The sequence below is a fragment of the Haplochromis burtoni genome, unplaced genomic scaffold (genome assembly GCF_018398535.1).
Source record: "Haplochromis burtoni strain Fernald_Lab_line unplaced genomic scaffold, NCSU_Asbu1 Contig_62, whole genome shotgun sequence".
Lineage (NCBI taxonomy): Eukaryota > Metazoa > Chordata > Actinopteri > Cichliformes > Cichlidae > Haplochromis > Haplochromis burtoni.
In genome coordinates this window covers 926,591-942,898 of record NW_024582423.1, presented here as the reverse complement: position 1 = coordinate 942,898, position 16,308 = coordinate 926,591, and the positions used below count along the sequence as shown (strand labels likewise).

The 16,308-nt window shown below is 39.6% G+C and overlaps 3 protein-coding genes across 5 annotated transcripts; 2 read left to right on the top strand and 1 right to left on the bottom strand.

Moving 5' to 3' along the window:
* The first annotated feature begins 1,365 nt into the window (after positions 1-1,365).
* med22 (mediator complex subunit 22) lies at positions 1,366-5,803 on the top strand. Of its 3 annotated transcripts, none has more exons than XM_042221188.1 (5): positions 1,366-1,572; positions 1,802-1,955; positions 2,609-2,689; positions 3,118-3,326; positions 4,962-5,803. In XM_042221188.1, the coding sequence occupies exons 2-5, from the start codon at positions 1,833-1,835 to the stop codon at positions 5,152-5,154; spliced, it is 606 nt and encodes a 201-aa protein (XP_042077122.1). In that variant the 5' UTR covers positions 1,366-1,572; positions 1,802-1,832; the 3' UTR covers positions 5,155-5,803. The 3 variants fall into 3 exon arrangements, with proteins under 3 accessions (XP_042077122.1, XP_005922734.1, XP_005922735.1); XM_005922672.3 differs by having other exon boundaries at positions 1,368-1,582; XM_005922673.3 differs by lacking the exon at positions 4,962-5,803 and having other exon boundaries at positions 1,381-1,582; positions 3,118-4,588.
* A 43-nt stretch (positions 5,804-5,846) lies between these two features.
* cunh9orf78 (chromosome unknown C9orf78 homolog) lies at positions 5,847-10,943 on the bottom strand. The gene is made up of 9 exons (XM_005922674.3): positions 10,760-10,943; positions 10,540-10,599; positions 10,365-10,416; positions 8,458-8,528; positions 8,299-8,376; positions 7,918-8,115; positions 7,617-7,753; positions 7,432-7,536; positions 5,847-6,134 (listed from the first exon to the last, which is right to left on the bottom strand). The coding sequence occupies exons 1-9, from the start codon at positions 10,834-10,836 to the stop codon at positions 6,037-6,039; spliced, it is 876 nt and encodes a 291-aa protein (XP_005922736.1). The 5' UTR covers positions 10,837-10,943; the 3' UTR covers positions 5,847-6,036.
* nfu1 (NFU1 iron-sulfur cluster scaffold homolog (S. cerevisiae)) lies at positions 10,930-16,057 on the top strand. Its single transcript, XM_005922675.3, has 8 exons — positions 10,930-11,059; positions 13,316-13,416; positions 13,646-13,781; positions 14,867-14,933; positions 15,027-15,144; positions 15,255-15,318; positions 15,409-15,583; positions 15,710-16,057. Exons 1-8 carry the CDS (start codon positions 11,001-11,003, stop codon positions 15,740-15,742), a joined length of 753 nt encoding a protein of 250 aa, XP_005922737.1. The 5' UTR covers positions 10,930-11,000; the 3' UTR covers positions 15,743-16,057.
* The last annotated feature ends 251 nt before the right edge of the window (positions 16,058-16,308 follow it).

Here is a 16,308-nt window from a genome sequence, read left to right as displayed (position 1 = left end):
GCTGTTGTGTAAGAAACATTTGGAGTAACAGTTGATAACACTGTTGGACAGGAAAGCACTCAAAATACTTCTTATGCTGCACAGCCTGCCTTTGAAAACTGTCATGAGATACTATTAAATGAATGTAAATCAAAATTGTGTGCATGTGGTTTTTGTTTTTGTTTTTTAAATGATCATCAAAACATTCAGTTCATGATGAAGTTGGTCCACCACGAGTTAAGTGTTATCTTTTGTACCTCTTAAATTTGATATATATAATTCTAGGTTATTAATAATATACCTCGGGCATAATGAAACATTACCTTGACCAACATAATAAGGGAGGCTAATGGGTTGGGTTTTGCTATACAATGAGGGCTTTACAATGATGACTCATTCCATACAAAAAAAAAAACAAATTTTACATAAATAATAATGATCACATCTTGCCTCATAAAGATCAACTGGTTTTTTTTCTCTCTCTATTGAATTAGTTATGCTATCTTTAACAATGGTCCCCTGGGTGTTCTCATATTTTCCTACATTTTTTGCTCTTCTGGATGTAGTTCATAAGAAGGGAGAACTGTTTGTTTATTTATGTATCTATTGGTTTATTTATTTTACTAAATGAACTAGTTGTGGTCATATGGTTAGACTATGGTTGAAGTACATTCTTCTTAAATGTAGGTCCTCCAATGCTTAGTGTGCAAAAAAGATTTATTTTCATCGGTTAGTGGACTGATTGTTGGTAAAAGAAATAAATACGTTATTATATCTAAGACATACTTTGGTCATCTACAGAAATGTCCAATTTGGGATTGCACGCTGTCTTAAATTTCATTTCATTTCTATTTAAACTCCGATCACATTCTTACACAACATGTTGACTTTATGCATTCACAAAAATGGCATCTTAGATGAATTTTTAAAAGTACTTTTTGTTTTAGTTATTTATATATTTTACTTAAATACATTGCTGCTACCTTATTTCATTGGGAATTTTAAACTATATATATATATATACACATACATATACATACATACATCTATCCATCCGCTTCCGCTTATCCTTTTCAGGGTCGCGGGAGCCTATCCCAGCTGTCATAGGGCGAAAGGCAGGGTACACCCTGGACAGGTCGCCAGTCTGTCGCAGGGCCAACACACAGGGACAGACAACCATTCGCACTCACATTCATTCGAACATTCACACCTAGTGACAATTTGGATTATCCAATTAACCTATCCCAACAAGCTGCATATCTTTGGATGGTGGGAGGAAGCCGGAGTACCCGGAGGGAACCCACGCAAACACAGGGAGAACATGCAAACTCCACACAGAAAGACCCCGGCCTGGTGTTGGAATTGAACTCAGGACCTTCTTGCTGTGCGGCAACAGTGCTAACCACCGTGCCACCGTGCTGCCTATATATATATATTCATATATATATTCATGAGAGCAATTACCGGAGGCACCGGTAGAGTGCGGTGTTACAGGGAGATACCGGATGTGAGCACACAAACTTCAAGAGAAGGAGGAGGCGCTAACGTAGGAGTTTGTTTTACATGAAAACAAAAGTGATTGTAGAATATGTGGTAAGAAGCGGTATGTAACAGTAATTCAATAATCCGTACTAAAGTGTATTCGTATACAGGTACAGATGTGAAAACTGTTTGAGAGCGAGACTTCGCTTTTGTTTTGAAAGCACGCGCCTTTCGGTGCTAGCTACTTGCGTGCTCGTTGATGATGTGTTTAGCCTTTTTTTGTTTTATTGTAAACTTTATCGCCTAAAGGCGCCCGCGTGTGTTATTTCGGTGTACACAGGTGACGTGAGGTGTGTGTTTACCCGGGCACGATGACTACTCAGAGAGTGCTTCCTCAGAGCAAAGAGACTCTACTGCAAAACTACAACAAGAGGCTCAAAGATGACATCCGCTCCATTATGGACAACTTTACAGAAATAGTCAAGACAGCAAAGGTAACAGACATACTGTCACCTCCCTCTTTGTGTATTTTCGTGTTTTTACTACAATCAGAGCTGCTCACAACTCATTTCGTGCCTTGTTACTCGCATTTGAACATCATAATGTGGCAAAGGCGACCTGCTGAAGTTCAAAGCGAGCGCCAGTTCTCTGTGTGAAGGTGCAGTGTTAATGCCTGAAGAATGGCCAGAATATTTTAGGCTAATAGGAAGGCACTGGTAATTAAAATAACCAGTCCCTACAGTCGAGGTATGCAGAAGAGCTACAGCAGCAGAAAGTCGCACTGGACGGAACTGCTGTCAGCTAAGAGCAAGAAACTGAGGCTACAGTTTGTACATATTCACCAAAACTGTTCAACAGACGATTGTACAAACATTGCCTGGTCGGACTCTCGATTTCTGCCATGACATTTGGATGGTACGGTCAGAAGTTGGTGTAAACAACATGAAAGCATGGATCCATCCTGGTGCTGGTGGTGTAATGGTGTGGAGAATATTTTTTCTTTCCACACTTTACGTCCCTTAGTACCAGCTTAGTGTTGTTTAAATGTCACTTATTGGTTTCAAATTGGTTTACATTGATTAAGTGGACCAAATACAACACACCATTATGACGAGTATAATATTCTACCACTTATCTCTTTGTCCAGATTGAGGATGAGACACAGGTATCCCGACCTACTCAGGCAGAGCAGGACCATTATGAGATGCATGTCAGAGCAGCCAACATTGTAAGTACTGCAGAAAACGCCTGACAACACACTCGTATGCAACATATTCAGGGCTTTATTGTTATTTATTTCTGTTACCTGTGGGGAAGAAAAAATCCAAAGCTGGTTACATCTGTTTCCAAGAAAGACTCCTTTGAATGAAAGGTTAACATATTATCCATGTAATTTATCATATTACTGTAAACATGTTGATGTGTGCACTAGCACTAGTCGAAGAGTCACATCTGGGGCTGCACTTTACTGTTGCAGTATCCTTTGTATTGAAATGTTGTAGTTTGTATGTAACTGACAGACGCATTACAGCCCTGTGAATGAATTGGTTTCTACACTTAGCGAAAAATCTTTTCTGTGTAGAAATTGACATTTTAACAAGTCATCGCTATGATCATTTTCAAACCTGCTTCCCCTCTTCTATGTTTCTGTGCCAGGTACGTGCCGGCGAGTCCCTCATGAAGCTGGTCTCTGACCTGAAGCAGTTCCTAATTCTGAACGACTTCCCCTCCGTGAACGACGCCATCAGCCTGCAGAACCAGCAGCTCCGCTCACTACAGGAAGAGTGCGACAAGAAGCTCATGTCACTCCGTGACGAGATTGCCATCGACCTGTATGAGCTAGAGGAAGAATATTACTCCTCCAGGTATAAATAGGCTCATACTTGCCCCCATCCCTCATCCCATTGCGCCTCTGTCGTCCCATTCCCAGCACCGCTGTTTCACATTTCACCATTTACACTGAGCCCTGGGAAGGGCTTGTGACAGTGTCTAAACTGAGCCTTTCATCAAAATTGTTATAGGTCTTTGTAATGAACCTCATCTCACCACAAGCGCCTTTACATTGTTACTATTTAGTGCGTGCCTTGACCTTTTTAAAAGAAATCATTATAAGAGATAATTAGAGGGAGGTCTTCAGTCTTAAAGTGGCATGCCCTTAAATATCAGCACTTTGGAACCAAAAACAGTAGATTTACTGATTTTACTTCTAATGGTTAGTGCTAGATCAAATCAACTAGAAGAGACACTATAGTCTGCTGTGATTGGTTGTTTCATGGATAGGTGACTGATGAAGCTCTTGGAAAAGATCTTGTTCATATTTTCATTGTCCCTTGTGATTAGTAGGCAATTGGTTATCACCAGTCTGATTTAAAAACTACCCAATCACAGCAGAGCAACTAGTCACTGCCTAGGAACTAGTCTGCAGCGTCTGATGGCCTAGAGCAGGGGTGGGGGAACTCCACGCCTCAAGGGCTGGTGTCCTGCAGGTTTTAGATGTGCCCTTGATCCAAACAGAGCTGATATAGCCCTTGAGGCCTGGAGTTCCCCTCGCCTGGCCTAGAGAGATGTTTACCCAACATTATCTGGTAGACAGGAGAGATTCAGCATTTATAAATCTTAGTATTGAGAACTCCTTGTTCATTTATAGTAATCGAAAAAATGAAAAGAATGAACAAAGTTTATTAAAAATCTATCATTTAAAGCACTTGATTTGCTGTTGTATCCATCGATGAATTGTTGAAATTTGCTGGGTGCTACAATGAACACGTATATACATCTAAAGTCCTAAAGCTATATGGATTTATAGATATTTTTTTTCTGTGTGTAAAAGTATCATTTTAATCAATTTAAGATTATTTATATGTAGTATTTAAGTCAAATAAAGTTGTGATGGCCTTTTGTGTTATATTTTAAGGATGGTCTGTGCAGTTAAACACACACGTTTGCTGGTATTTATTTAGAGTTTCCACAATAGATGTTTTTCATTCCGTCCCTAAAATCTAAAAGGTGTAACCTTAACATCAGTGTCAGCCACAGTCGCACGGTGCAGTTGTACATGTTTACCAGTTTTTGCCCGCTGTTCCTAGAGACCCAGGATGATTAAGAAATAAAGTAGAGACAAAATGTTGAAGTAGTTTGTCTTGTTTTCTGTGATCAAGTGTTAAGAGGTGTCTCTGAGCTCTATTTGCATCATGCCAAATTGGGGTCTGCCATGCTCGGTGCACTTGCTCTGCTTTTCTGATCCATCAGCACTTGTTCTCACCCTTCTGCTGAGCTTAATCAACAGTCATCCCTCTAAATAGTAACACATGAATAAATTGCTGTTTTATGTGTAAGTTGTTTCTGGTGCTTCTGCATAACCTCTGTGCTTCTATCAAATGTGCTTTCACGTGCTCCTCTCTGAGTTGGTTGTGCTTGTTTCTGACCTGCTGCTCTCGTCTGCTCCTCTCTTTCTGTGCTGCACTGATTCTTTGCCTCCTGCTGGCTTCTGCTCTGCACAGCTACAGTCAGTGGGACAGCACTGACCTGCCTCTGTGCGAGGCCTACCGCCGTCGAGACAGTTGGGCCTCCGCGAACAGCAGCAACAGTTCTACGCACGGGGAGCGCGAGGACGTGGACGGGCCTCCATCTCAGGAGACGAACCCCCAGCACCACCTTAACGGACACGGGACCGCCTCCGTAGAAAAACCGTGAGGAGTAAAGGGGGACACCTGTCGGTTTGCTTTTGCCCAGTTTGGATCAGTTTGTTTCAGTTATAGCTTGTGAACAGTTGTTTGACTTGCTATTTTTTTGTATCGAGGACTTTAAAACTGGACTTAAACTTTGCAATGAATGGTTTCTTTTGGATTAACATATCACAAAAATAAGAGACTGTTGTATTTAACCACCTAAAATGCTTGTGTTGAGTGGTAGGCTCTTAAGTGCAACTGCTGCTTTCCAAGATCTGCATCAAGCCTAGTTACAAACTAGAAGATATATTTGATAAAGAACTCCACTGTAAAAAGTCTAGACTTGAATCACGTTCAGTAAAAGAAGTAAAAGAAAATGAAGACAACTTTAAACTCACCTTTGAAACTCAAGTACTTTTTTATATTCCTGTGTTAGACTTTGCATTAAATGTATTTTATTTTTTTTAAGAATGGCATTGGTTTACTTTTGTCTGTTTAATTTAACTGCACATCAGATTAAATCAAATATTACAATATTTTTGGTTCTTTTTTTATTTATTTTTCTGAAATCTTTAAACACAAATCTACAGCTAAACATGTAACAGTGGACACTTAAAAAGGGAAAAGTCACCGATTTAAAAAAAAAAAAAAAAAAATCCTGACCAGTTTAAGACCAGAATCTGCATCCTTAACATATTCCTGTCTTTTAAACTTAAGACAATCCTGAGCAAAAGAAATCATCTGAGACATTAACAACTGTACTGTATACAGACAAACAGCAGGAGCTATATACAATAATTACACTGTGTGGCCCTGATGTTAGAGCTATGCCATCAAAAGCCGTTTGGGATCCTCAAATGATTTATGGTCCAATCTTGAGTTTAAAATGGTTTTATATATATCCACATCAATATCGTCGATTCATCTTCTTGAACTTCTCATAGTGGTAGTCATCTGTAGCCTTCTCATTGTTTGGACGTTTGCGGTAGTTTGGTGGTGACGGAGCTGTGGATGAACAAATAAGTTAGAAATCAGATTAAAGGTTTCAAAAAGATTTTCAATAAATCCCCACACAGACACACAAGCAAATGGGGGATACCATTGAAAGTAAATTAAATGCAATGATTGTAATACAGTTTGTATCTAGCTTGGATAAAAAGAAGAAAATCCTGAAACTGAGAAATATTTTTGGAAATGCACAAGTGACAGTGACTTAAAACAAGAGTTTCACATTCTGAAAGGTCTGGCCCACAGGACAGTTTTCCACTTCAACTTAGACTTTATTCAATTTTGAGTTGGCAATGTTTTTGAAGTGTTTGAGTCTATGCAGTCATTCCTACTACAGATTCATGCCTGTTTTTAATTTACTGCTTCATGAGGGTCTCAAGGTCACAGCCTTCTCCCTTCGTGTGCAGAGATTTCTCTTGATTCTGTGAAATTATTGTCATTATGAGTAGAGATGGCACGATACCACTTTTTAATGTCCGATATCATAAATTTGGATATCTGCCGATACCGATATGAATCCGATATAGCATATTTTGTAATCAATAAAACTGTTTTTTATAAATATCTTGCTGCATTTTGTATAAGTTCATACTCAAGTTTTAAAAAAAGACACTGAAGCTATTCTGTTATACCTGTATGCAAAAAATACACTCCACCCAAAACATTTTATAGTTCAGCAACACTGATCAATCTAATAAATTTAAACCAACACCATCCTCCCTATTCCGGTATTTTAAAGAGTACTTACCTACCTACCTAACTACTAGGGTTACCAACTCCCAGCAAAAATATTAGGGAACCACCCCCCCTCCCTTAATCGATGTAATCAACTTTAATTTAATGCAAGTGTAAAACACTTGTTAATGCCCAGCATGGCCCCCGACAGGTCTCGCAGACAATAGCCGCTCTATCACGTGACATATACTGCTCCGACGCACCGAGCTGGGTTACGCCAAGTAGCGCGTTTTGTGAGATGATTTTGTGATACTTCGGATCGGATTACATTTTTTATTTCTCTCCGATATCTGATCCAGTAATTTAGGTCAGTATCGGACCGATACCGATACGTAATATCGGATCGGTCCATCTCTAATTATGAGATGATAAAATCTCCAAATCGCTAAGATAATTTTCAGAAAACTTGACCTCTGACCTTGATCTCAAAGTCACAAAGCCGAGTGTCCATACTGCCTGCTCGCCGGGGTGATTCCACCCACCCATTTTCTTTTGTTTATCCAACTGTTATAGAACTATTTCTGTGTACTCAGCAGTGAGCGTATCTGTAGTCTCTTACCCTCTGGACCTGGTTTCTCTGTGTCGCCCACACGCAGCGGTCTTGCTTTGGGTTCTTCTTTGTGTCTGTGGTGTCTCTGCGGTGCATTTGCATCCTCATGATAGACTGAAAGAAAAAGTCAGCTTGATCAGTATAATCCGCTTTAATTTAGGTGTGGAATATCTCGCTCTCTTCAGATTACTTACATCGATTGTGTTGGACGTAGTTAACAGCGATGTTCGTGGGTACAAATGATGTGCCGTGGTCTTTTTTCTTGTTTCTTTGTTCTGCCAAAAGCTTTGCTTTTGCCTCCTCTGTCTGGATAATGTTCTTTATCTTTGCACTAGAAAAGAAATTACATACACAAGTTGCATTAGTAAAGCTACAAGTAAAAAGCAGCATTCGTTCGTGCCATATCTCATGCAAAAATGCAGTTTTAGTCAAAAGACTCCTCTTGCTGAGTCTAAAATAAGTGTAGATGATTACTAGAATATTCTCGGTACATACTCAATGCCGAGATCAACTTCAGGGATGCCACTCAGCATCTGATTAGACAACATCTCCTCTGTCTTCTTGGCAGAATTGACTCGGATGTTCTCGGGCAGCTCGTACAGGTGGTCCTCTGGATTCTTCACTTTAACTTTATGCTCCTCAGCCTCCACCAGGCCCTTCTTCTTTTTTAGTTCCGTCTCAATATATTTCATCCTGTGAGGATAAATTTATGATAAAACCATGTTGTAAACAAGTGTGAGGGTATCTCGAATTGTGTCCTAAATGTTGGGGATTTGAAATGTCTCTTCTAAGTAATGTGTGCTATATCTAACTAAAGTGGAGGGAAAAGAATCAGACATTGGGACAACAAAAAAGAAAAAGAAAAAGCACACATACATATCTGCATCCTCGTCTCTTCTGTTTGTCTCGGCTGAAAAAGACGTCCCCAGGTTGAGGTCTGTCTCATCTTCTGTCCTGAATACATAACATGAAATGATGACATATCAATGCACAGCTTAGAGCAATTATGCTAAAAATAGTTAAAAACTCACTTACATGTCTCTATTCCGGTCTTTCACTTTCTTCATGTCAACAATTCCCCCAGTCTTCAGTTTAAATGGGTCATTCTGTGAGGAATAATCAAATAATGTTAATAAACGTAAGTTCAAAAAACAAAACACCTTGGTTAATGAAGCTATATTACAATTTAAATATATATTATATATACATATATATATATATATATATATATATATATATATATATATATATATATAGGGGTGCAACGATATTCGTATCGATATTGAACCGTTCGATACAGTGCTTTCGGTTCGGTACGCATATGTATCGAACAATACAACATTTGTAATTTATTTTATCAATTTTCCTTCTGACGATGCTGTCTGTGTTGAGCGCTCAGTGAATCTGTGTTCGACTACTCCGCCTAGGCTGCACTGTCGAGCGCAGATCCACTGAGCGCTCAACACAGACAGCATAGTCAGAAGGAAGAGCGCAGGGCAAGCTAGCGAGACAGAAGTTAAGCTCTGCTTGCAACAAGCAAATTGAACCTCATTCAGATCTGGCGTTTGGAATTATTTTGGTTTTCATGTGACTATGACCCTGAAGGTAAGCGAGTCATGGACTAAAGTAAAACAGTATGTTGGATGTGCCACGCAATGCTTAATTACATTGGTGTGAACTAGTGTGTTAGCGCGTTAGCTCGTTAACGTGTTGGCCGTCTAGCCCCATGCACGGAGCGATCGGCGGTAGCTCGTTAACGGAGATTTGCCGTGTTGTGGCGTTAAGGTCATTTCAACGAGATTAACCTGAAAGCACTAGTGGGAACACAACAAATATGACTGCACATTTACGCCGACATCATCCTAGTGCAATGACAAAAACAACAAGCATGCTACTAACTTTAGCCGAGTCATTTAGACAGCTGTTAGCACATGATTCTCCTTATGCTGCTGAGAATATAGCCCAGAAGAAGCGGATAGTATAGCTTTTATTTTGGAAAGAGACATTTCTCTGTAATAAACTCTCTTTTCCAAAGATGAGTGATTCCTCAATCAGATACAGGGCTTGCAATATCGCTAGCCCGACGTCCCGGAGCTAGCGATTTTTTCAGTCGGGCTACCAAAATCTATCTCTTCCCTGCCCGTCGGGCTATTGTACGAAAAATATATGTCAATGCTTTTGCATTCTTTCAGAAATGTAGCTGGGTAATTATGTCATTGGCATCGGTGAGCCACTGTCAATATGTGACATATTGAAATCGCGTTTGAATTTGCGCTTGTTTTTTTGCTTTCGTGCGAACTGTGTATAGAGAGCGACAGCACTGATCTGTGAGTGATGATAATTTGTGCACCAATTCCTCTGACATCGTCTTATTAATCGTTAGCTTACTATGCAAACATGACAAGTGAAATCTCCCGCAGCTTAAACATGTGAGAGGTTGATCGCGCAGAGAATCGCTGAGCTTATGTGAGTGAGTGTGTAAAAGCATTTCAGTTCTGCTGAGCCAAATAAGACAGGTCAGGGTGAAGAAGTGACAGCCAAAGAAAAGCTTACCACAAAACGGAGAAGTTATGACAAATCAGACTATAAGGCAAAAAGAAAGTGCAGCTTTATGGTTTCATGGACAAAAGAATTTCTGTGGCTGCAATATGACGAGCTAAATAACCAGGGCTGCACATAAGTGGTCCGCAGGTGCGCATTCGCTGTCAAAATAAAAAACGCGCACAAGGGTTAGGGTTAAATTTAAAAACTGTACTTTTGAGTTAAAATATATATTTATAATTTTAATAAATGACAAATTAAAAAGTGCATGAACATTTTTTTGTATCGAAAAAATATCGAACCGTGACACCAAAGTATCGAACCGAACCGAACCGTGAATTTTGTGTATCGTTGCACCCCTAATATATATATATATATATATTACAAAACTGACTACCTACCTCAATTTCAGCCTCTGGTGGAAGTTTTTCTCCAACCAGCAAGGCGGTCACACTAAATAAAAGAAATATTAAAAAAAACTGTGATTCAGTATTTAACTGCTCAAACCACAGACTGTAAAACTTCATGTAAAGTAACAGGATGAAACGTGTTCGTGGTTTGATTTATTTACGTTACCTGATTCCGGTCTGTCGTTTGCGCAAACTCTGTAGCTCTTTAGCCTCTTCCAACTTATGTCTAAACATCCATGAAACACAAACGATTGCAAACACATTACCTGGACAGCTTATATGAAATGTGACAACAAACTATCTGCGTTTAGCGATTAGCATTAGCATGCATAGCATTACTCTAAAGGGCTTTTTTTTTATTCCTGTGGTTAAACGGATGGCTCTACCTGACTTCTTCGGTGGTCTCATCCTCCTCCACATCGGACGAGTCCCTTCTCCTTCTAAAATTTTTGCCACACGGCATTTTTTTAGATACAACACAAAATTATTTCAGAGTTTTCTAGAAGCTGGACTTGAGTGTAGCTGCTGCTGGAATAAGAGAGGGGACGAACAAATGTACAATAATAGTGCGTCACGTCCCCTTATTTACCGCGCCACTTCCGTCGTGTATAGCTAACCATAACAAACATGGCGACTTACAGGCAGGTCGGCAGATTGTTGGGTATTTCAGCAAGACTTTCTCGTCTGTAAGTTGTTTTGTATTTATCTATATCTGCATTGTTTTCTGGTTTTGCTTTATTTCATGTGTGCATGAATGTATCGGCATGTTAAGCATCAGGGTCAGGCAGGCTAACGGTAGCACGCTGGCTAAACGGCGGAGTGACGCAGTCAGCTACAGAGCAGGGAGGTGTGGGGATGTTTTACTGCTTTAAACGTCTCCACCATGCAGCCGCTTATTAACACTTTAAAGTCGTCAGTATCAACCACAATAAACCTTTGCAAACTTAAAAAATATTTTTTTTGTTTTTGTTGCATAAGTGCTAAAACTTTAGCCCGATTCTAATCTGCTTTTTCTGGATTATCCCGAGTTGTACACAGGGACACGTTACTCTCGACAGTTCATATCCATAAGTTATTGCAGTTATTATAGTTAACAAAAATATTACAGGTTTTAGTATCGCTTAGCTTGGTTTAAAAAAAATTAAACTGCCTTATCAGGCTTTCGTAGATATATTTATTTACACCTAAGAAGTTTAGTAAAATCAGTGCAGTTATAAATCTTGCCTCCGACTTATGCCCTTAATTCAATAAGTGATTAAAAAAACAAAAAACAATCTGCACTCACTCTGTAAACTAACTCAAACAAAACTGGATTAAAACATCAAAACAAAATATAAATAACAATTAATTACAAAAGGCAAAATTAAAATAACTTTCCATAAAAGACAATATCTCACAATTACTCTGTTTCTGCTGGTGTTTCTACGGTCTTATACACTCAGACACGTCATTACAAACGTCTTTCTAGTACTGGGTTGGACCCCCTTTGCCTGAAGAACTGCCTCAATTCTTCATGACATGACCAAAATGGTTGAGGAGTTAAGGCAATGTGAAGTTCACTTGGTAAAATTTAGGCCCTTTTTTTTGTTTGTTTGTTTTTTACCTTGTGAATTTCCTGTGCTACCATGATAAATTAAGTATCCCATGAAGCCTGTTTTCTCCTTCATCTGGAACCATTTGAATTATGTCTTTAGCAAAAACGGAAACAGTTACTGTCATTTAAAGAGCATTTGTAAATAAAGGGTTAAAGAAGCAAGCCATTATAACCACTTTCACAAAGGGATGTACATGGTGAGCAGCATGTCATTCCACGCATTCACAATTTATCCTCAGATGGAAATAAGGGGCTCAAAGTATACAAAAAAAAAAAATCTGCACGATTGCTACACAACCTGAAGCCTAAACCATTGATACAAGGCAGGATGGAGCCATGACAAATCTGACCGTACTATCCAAACATCGCTGCAGAAATTGAAATTCATCCCGAATGTACAGATCAACTGTAATCTTTTTCTTTTTGTTTTGTTTATATGTATTAAAGAAAAATTCTTAATAAAAAGATATTGTTTAAAAAAAGAAATTGAAATTCATGAGACCAGGCAACGATTTTTCAGTGGTCCATTTTCCAATTTTTGGTTAATCCTGTTTATTGTTCTTAGCAGACAGGAGTGCCACACAGTGTGGTCTTCTGCTGCTGTAGCCCATCTGTTTCAAGCTTCAATGTGTCTTGCATTTGGATAAGGTCTTCTGTTGTAATAAGTTGTTATTTGCGTTTGAATTTGTATCAGGTTCATTCTCATTTGACCTCTGACCTTAACAATGTGCTTTAGCCCAGAGAACCATTGTTCACCAGATATTTTCTCTCTTTATGACAATTCTCTTTAAACACTGAAGATGGTTGTTTGGGAAAATCCCAGCAGATCAGCAGGTTCAGGCAAATCTAACACCAAATAAAAGTAACAGACAGATTTCTGCTGTTGTCCACTTTCCTTGCATATCATATACAGTGCCATTTTTGCCTGTAATTGTATAGTGTATGTCTGTGTTTTCTATTTTGTAATTCAAATGTCTTGTAAAAATAAATACATTTTTAGTTATCAGTGAAATGATATAGACAGTTCTTTCTCCTTGGCTAAAGTAAGACAAATACTGATTGCACAGTGTATCGTTTTAAGCTCTGCATGACCCCTTTGGTTGTTTTACGTGTTGCCTTATGCAACAGTTTGTAATACAGTTTTGTACAAACACTGTGCACCAAATCATTTTAGTGGATTAGTCTCACCACACCTTCATGTTTTGAAATCATTATTTCACCGCTCCAGAGAGGAAGGCATTCGATGAAGTGAGCTGGCACGGGTGCTTGACATTTTGATTTCTAACACCATTCATTTATCAGTGTGAGCTGCGCTGTATTAAATTTCTTCATCTGCTGCATTTTTCAGTCTTGCTGTCAGTGGGTTTCAGAGCACTGGATTACACTTGCCTTCACATACCACAGGAGTTTCAAACAGATGGCCCTCAAACCCCATCTGGATTGTTCCTGGTTTGTATTCAGAATAATCACATGTGTAACATTGAATGTGTTAATACTGGAGTGATTGTCTTGAACCCAATAGATGCAGCTGCTGTTTGAGCAGGTGCCTGTAGGACACGTGACATTAGCCTTGCAGTTCAATAAAGTAAAGAGTTGCTGCACAAAATAAGGACACCGTCTAATGAAAAAAGGTGATTTATGTTGCATTCTTCTTCTTCTTTGTTTTTTCTATTCCCAGGAAGGACCATGTTTGTGCAGACGCAGGATACACCAAATCCAAACAGCATGAAGTTCCTGCCTGGCCGGACAGTTCTTGAAACAGGAACTATGAATTTTGCGGGCCCTCGTGAGGCACACTGCTCACCTCTAGCCAGGTATGTGAGATTACTGGTCTGAAAGAAATGCCTGATGTCAAACAGTCATCTTAGCATAACAGATGTAGGTAGATGAGTTTTAATACATGCGGTCAGTGCGGTGGACAGTGCACATGACAGGTGAAATAACTGACTGGGTGGAGTGGATGGAGATGAGTGTCAGGGGTGATTTGTGACAGAGGAAAAGCAGCAAGAGTGAATGAGACATTTTACAAGATAGTAGTGAGACCTGCTATGATGTATAATTTGGAGACAGTGACCCTGACAAAAAACAAACAAACAAAAAAATAGAGATGACAGAGTTGAAGATGCTAAATATTTTATTTAGAGTGACCAGGATGGACAGGATCAGAATGAGCATGTCAGAGGGACAGCTCAGGTTGAGCAGTTTAAACACAAAGTTGGAGAGCCAGGCAAGGCTGAGATGGTCTGTGCAGAGAAGGGTTAGGGAAGTGAGATGTGCAGAGAAGTGATGGTGGATATGCTGCACAAAGGGTGTTGAATATACAGCTTCCAGGCGGGAGGAAAATAGGTGGACCTCCAGAGAAGGTTGGTGGATGTCATGTAGGAGGACATTAGTGTGACAGTGGAGAACGATGGAGATGGAGTGACTTGGAGGCAGATGATCCACTGTGGAGCAGCCAGAAGAAGAATGGATTAATAGTTTGACTTCTGCTAGTCACATGACAAGGTTGATTTACCAGTACATGCCTTGTTGGTAGGGCAGTAACCAAGGCAACATTTATTCTTACCAAATATAAAAAAGGTGTAACCTCTGATACGCACAGAAACAGTAGACCTCTCTTCTCACAGCCCAGCACGCTGCTGATTCACGTCCTCAGTGTAACACTTTTACCTCTACTTGATCTGTGTGACACTGCGGTGCAACAATTTTGAACAGAAATATTATTTTCTAATTCTATTCCCATTAAAATATTATGTTAATAAATGTGACTGATACCTGCACACAATTTGCACGTCTATATGTGTGTATTTATTTGTTACAATCATTGCTCAACCTTCTGTATTAAGTGTAAGATGAATCTTTAAGTGTGGCGTAATAAAACCTCAGTGATTGTCTTCAGGCAGCTTTTTAGGATCGATGGAGTCAAGAGTGTGTTCCTGGGCCCTGACTTTATTACCATCACAAAGGTAAAGCCATGCCCAGTTTGTAAGAATTGGCACTGGCACAGCTTGGCATACCACAACTAAGAATAGGTTGGTTTCTCATCCTTCTTCGTTTAGGCTGACCCAAATTTGGAATGGAAGGTAATTAAGCCTGATGTGTTTGCTACCATTATGGACTTTTTTACCTCCGGGCTTCCTGTTGTAAACGAGGACAGCCAGCCAAGCCCAGATACAGGTATGGTTTTCAAACAGCTGTGGCCTACCCATTATTAAAACATCAACTTAGACAGAAATAACAAGCTGCTTTGAATGCTGAGGAACAACAATCTCTGCCTCTCCTTTCAGCACCGTCAGACGACGACGACGAGGTAGTTGCTATGATTAAAGAACTACTAGAGACTCGAATAAGGTAACTACTCATGAAGGTGCACAATGAATGTTGCTTCCTATGATTTTGGGGTTTTTTGCCTAATACAAGTCAATGTTCTCACTCTGTCAGGCCAACTGTGCAAGAGGACGGGGGAGATGTTCTATACCGCGGATTTGAAGATGGTATTGTTAAACTGAAGCTGCAGGGCTCTTGCACCAGTTGCCCCAGTTCAATTGTGACTTTGAAGAGTGGCATCCAAAACATGCTACAGTTTTATGTACCTGAGGTTGAATCGGTGGAACAGGTTTGTTGTCTTTCTCTCATTTGATTTTAGGACACTGTTAATTTTTAAGATGTTAATCCTGACATCTTGATTTATATTTCATGTTCAGCACTTGAGCTGTAAAGAGCTTTTATGCGTGTCTTCCAGGTGAAGGAGGAGGAGGAGGCTGCTCAAGTCTGAACCACTGAAATCATACACATTCCTGTCTCTACCAGCTACCGACTTTAATGCAAGCAATAGTTGCAATAAAATGTGTTTGATAGCACAGCTGTGTGAAAGAAACAGTCACCATTATCAATTCAGATGTAATCTCGTATGTGTTGTTTCCCAGCTGTTTGTTTTTTTTGTACAGTGACAGTATTTAACAAGAATAGCCCAGTCACAGGAACAGCTGACTGGAATAATTTATTACTCCACATCTGTAAAGCAAGAAAAGCAGCCTTTTAGTTTTAAAATCAGTATATTATATGTGTATAAATAAAGTTTGTTATAATATTTTGTGACCATTTGTCTGCTTTGTTGTACATAAGTGTTCCAACTAGTGGCCTAGTTGAAGATGCTCAGATTTCCATTGACAATAACCAATATGGACAGGACTACAAATGAGTATGTCAGGGGGACAGCTCGAGTTGAGCAGTTGAAACACAAGAGGACGGATGGTTGATATACTGGACAAAGGTTGTTGAAGATGTAGCTGCCAGGCAAGAGGAGGACATGCAGAGGGTTGGTGCGGCATAAGAGGATAC

Excerpts from the sequence above, each read along its gene's own strand:
- nfu1 (XM_005922675.3), top strand. The coding sequence starts at position 11,001 with ATGGCGACTTACAGGCAGGTCGGCAGATTGTTGGGTATTTCAGCAAGA. Across the intron at positions 11,060-13,315 it reads TCAGCAAGACTTTCTCGTCT|TCTTGCTGTCAGTGGGTTTC; the intron begins GTAAGTTGTTTT and ends TGCATTTTTCAG. Across the intron at positions 15,319-15,408 it reads CTACTAGAGACTCGAATAAG|GCCAACTGTGCAAGAGGACG; the intron begins GTAACTACTCAT and ends TCACTCTGTCAG.
- med22 (XM_042221188.1), top strand. The coding sequence starts at position 1,833 with ATGACTACTCAGAGAGTGCTTCCTCAGAGCAAAGAGACTCTACTGCAA. Across the intron at positions 2,690-3,117 it reads ATGTCAGAGCAGCCAACATT|GTACGTGCCGGCGAGTCCCT; the intron begins GTAAGTACTGCA and ends TTTCTGTGCCAG. Across the intron at positions 3,327-4,961 it reads GAAGAATATTACTCCTCCAG|CTACAGTCAGTGGGACAGCA; the intron begins GTATAAATAGGC and ends TGCTCTGCACAG.
- cunh9orf78 (XM_005922674.3), bottom strand. The coding sequence starts at position 10,836 with ATGCCGTGTGGCAAAAATTTTAGAAGGAGAAGGGACTCGTCCGATGTG. Across the intron at positions 8,377-8,457 it reads AAAGACCGGAATAGAGACAT|GACAGAAGATGAGACAGACC; the intron begins GTAAGTGAGTTT and ends TTATGTATTCAG. Across the intron at positions 7,754-7,917 it reads GAAGTTGATCTCGGCATTGA|TGCAAAGATAAAGAACATTA; the intron begins GTATGTACCGAG and ends TTTCTTTTCTAG.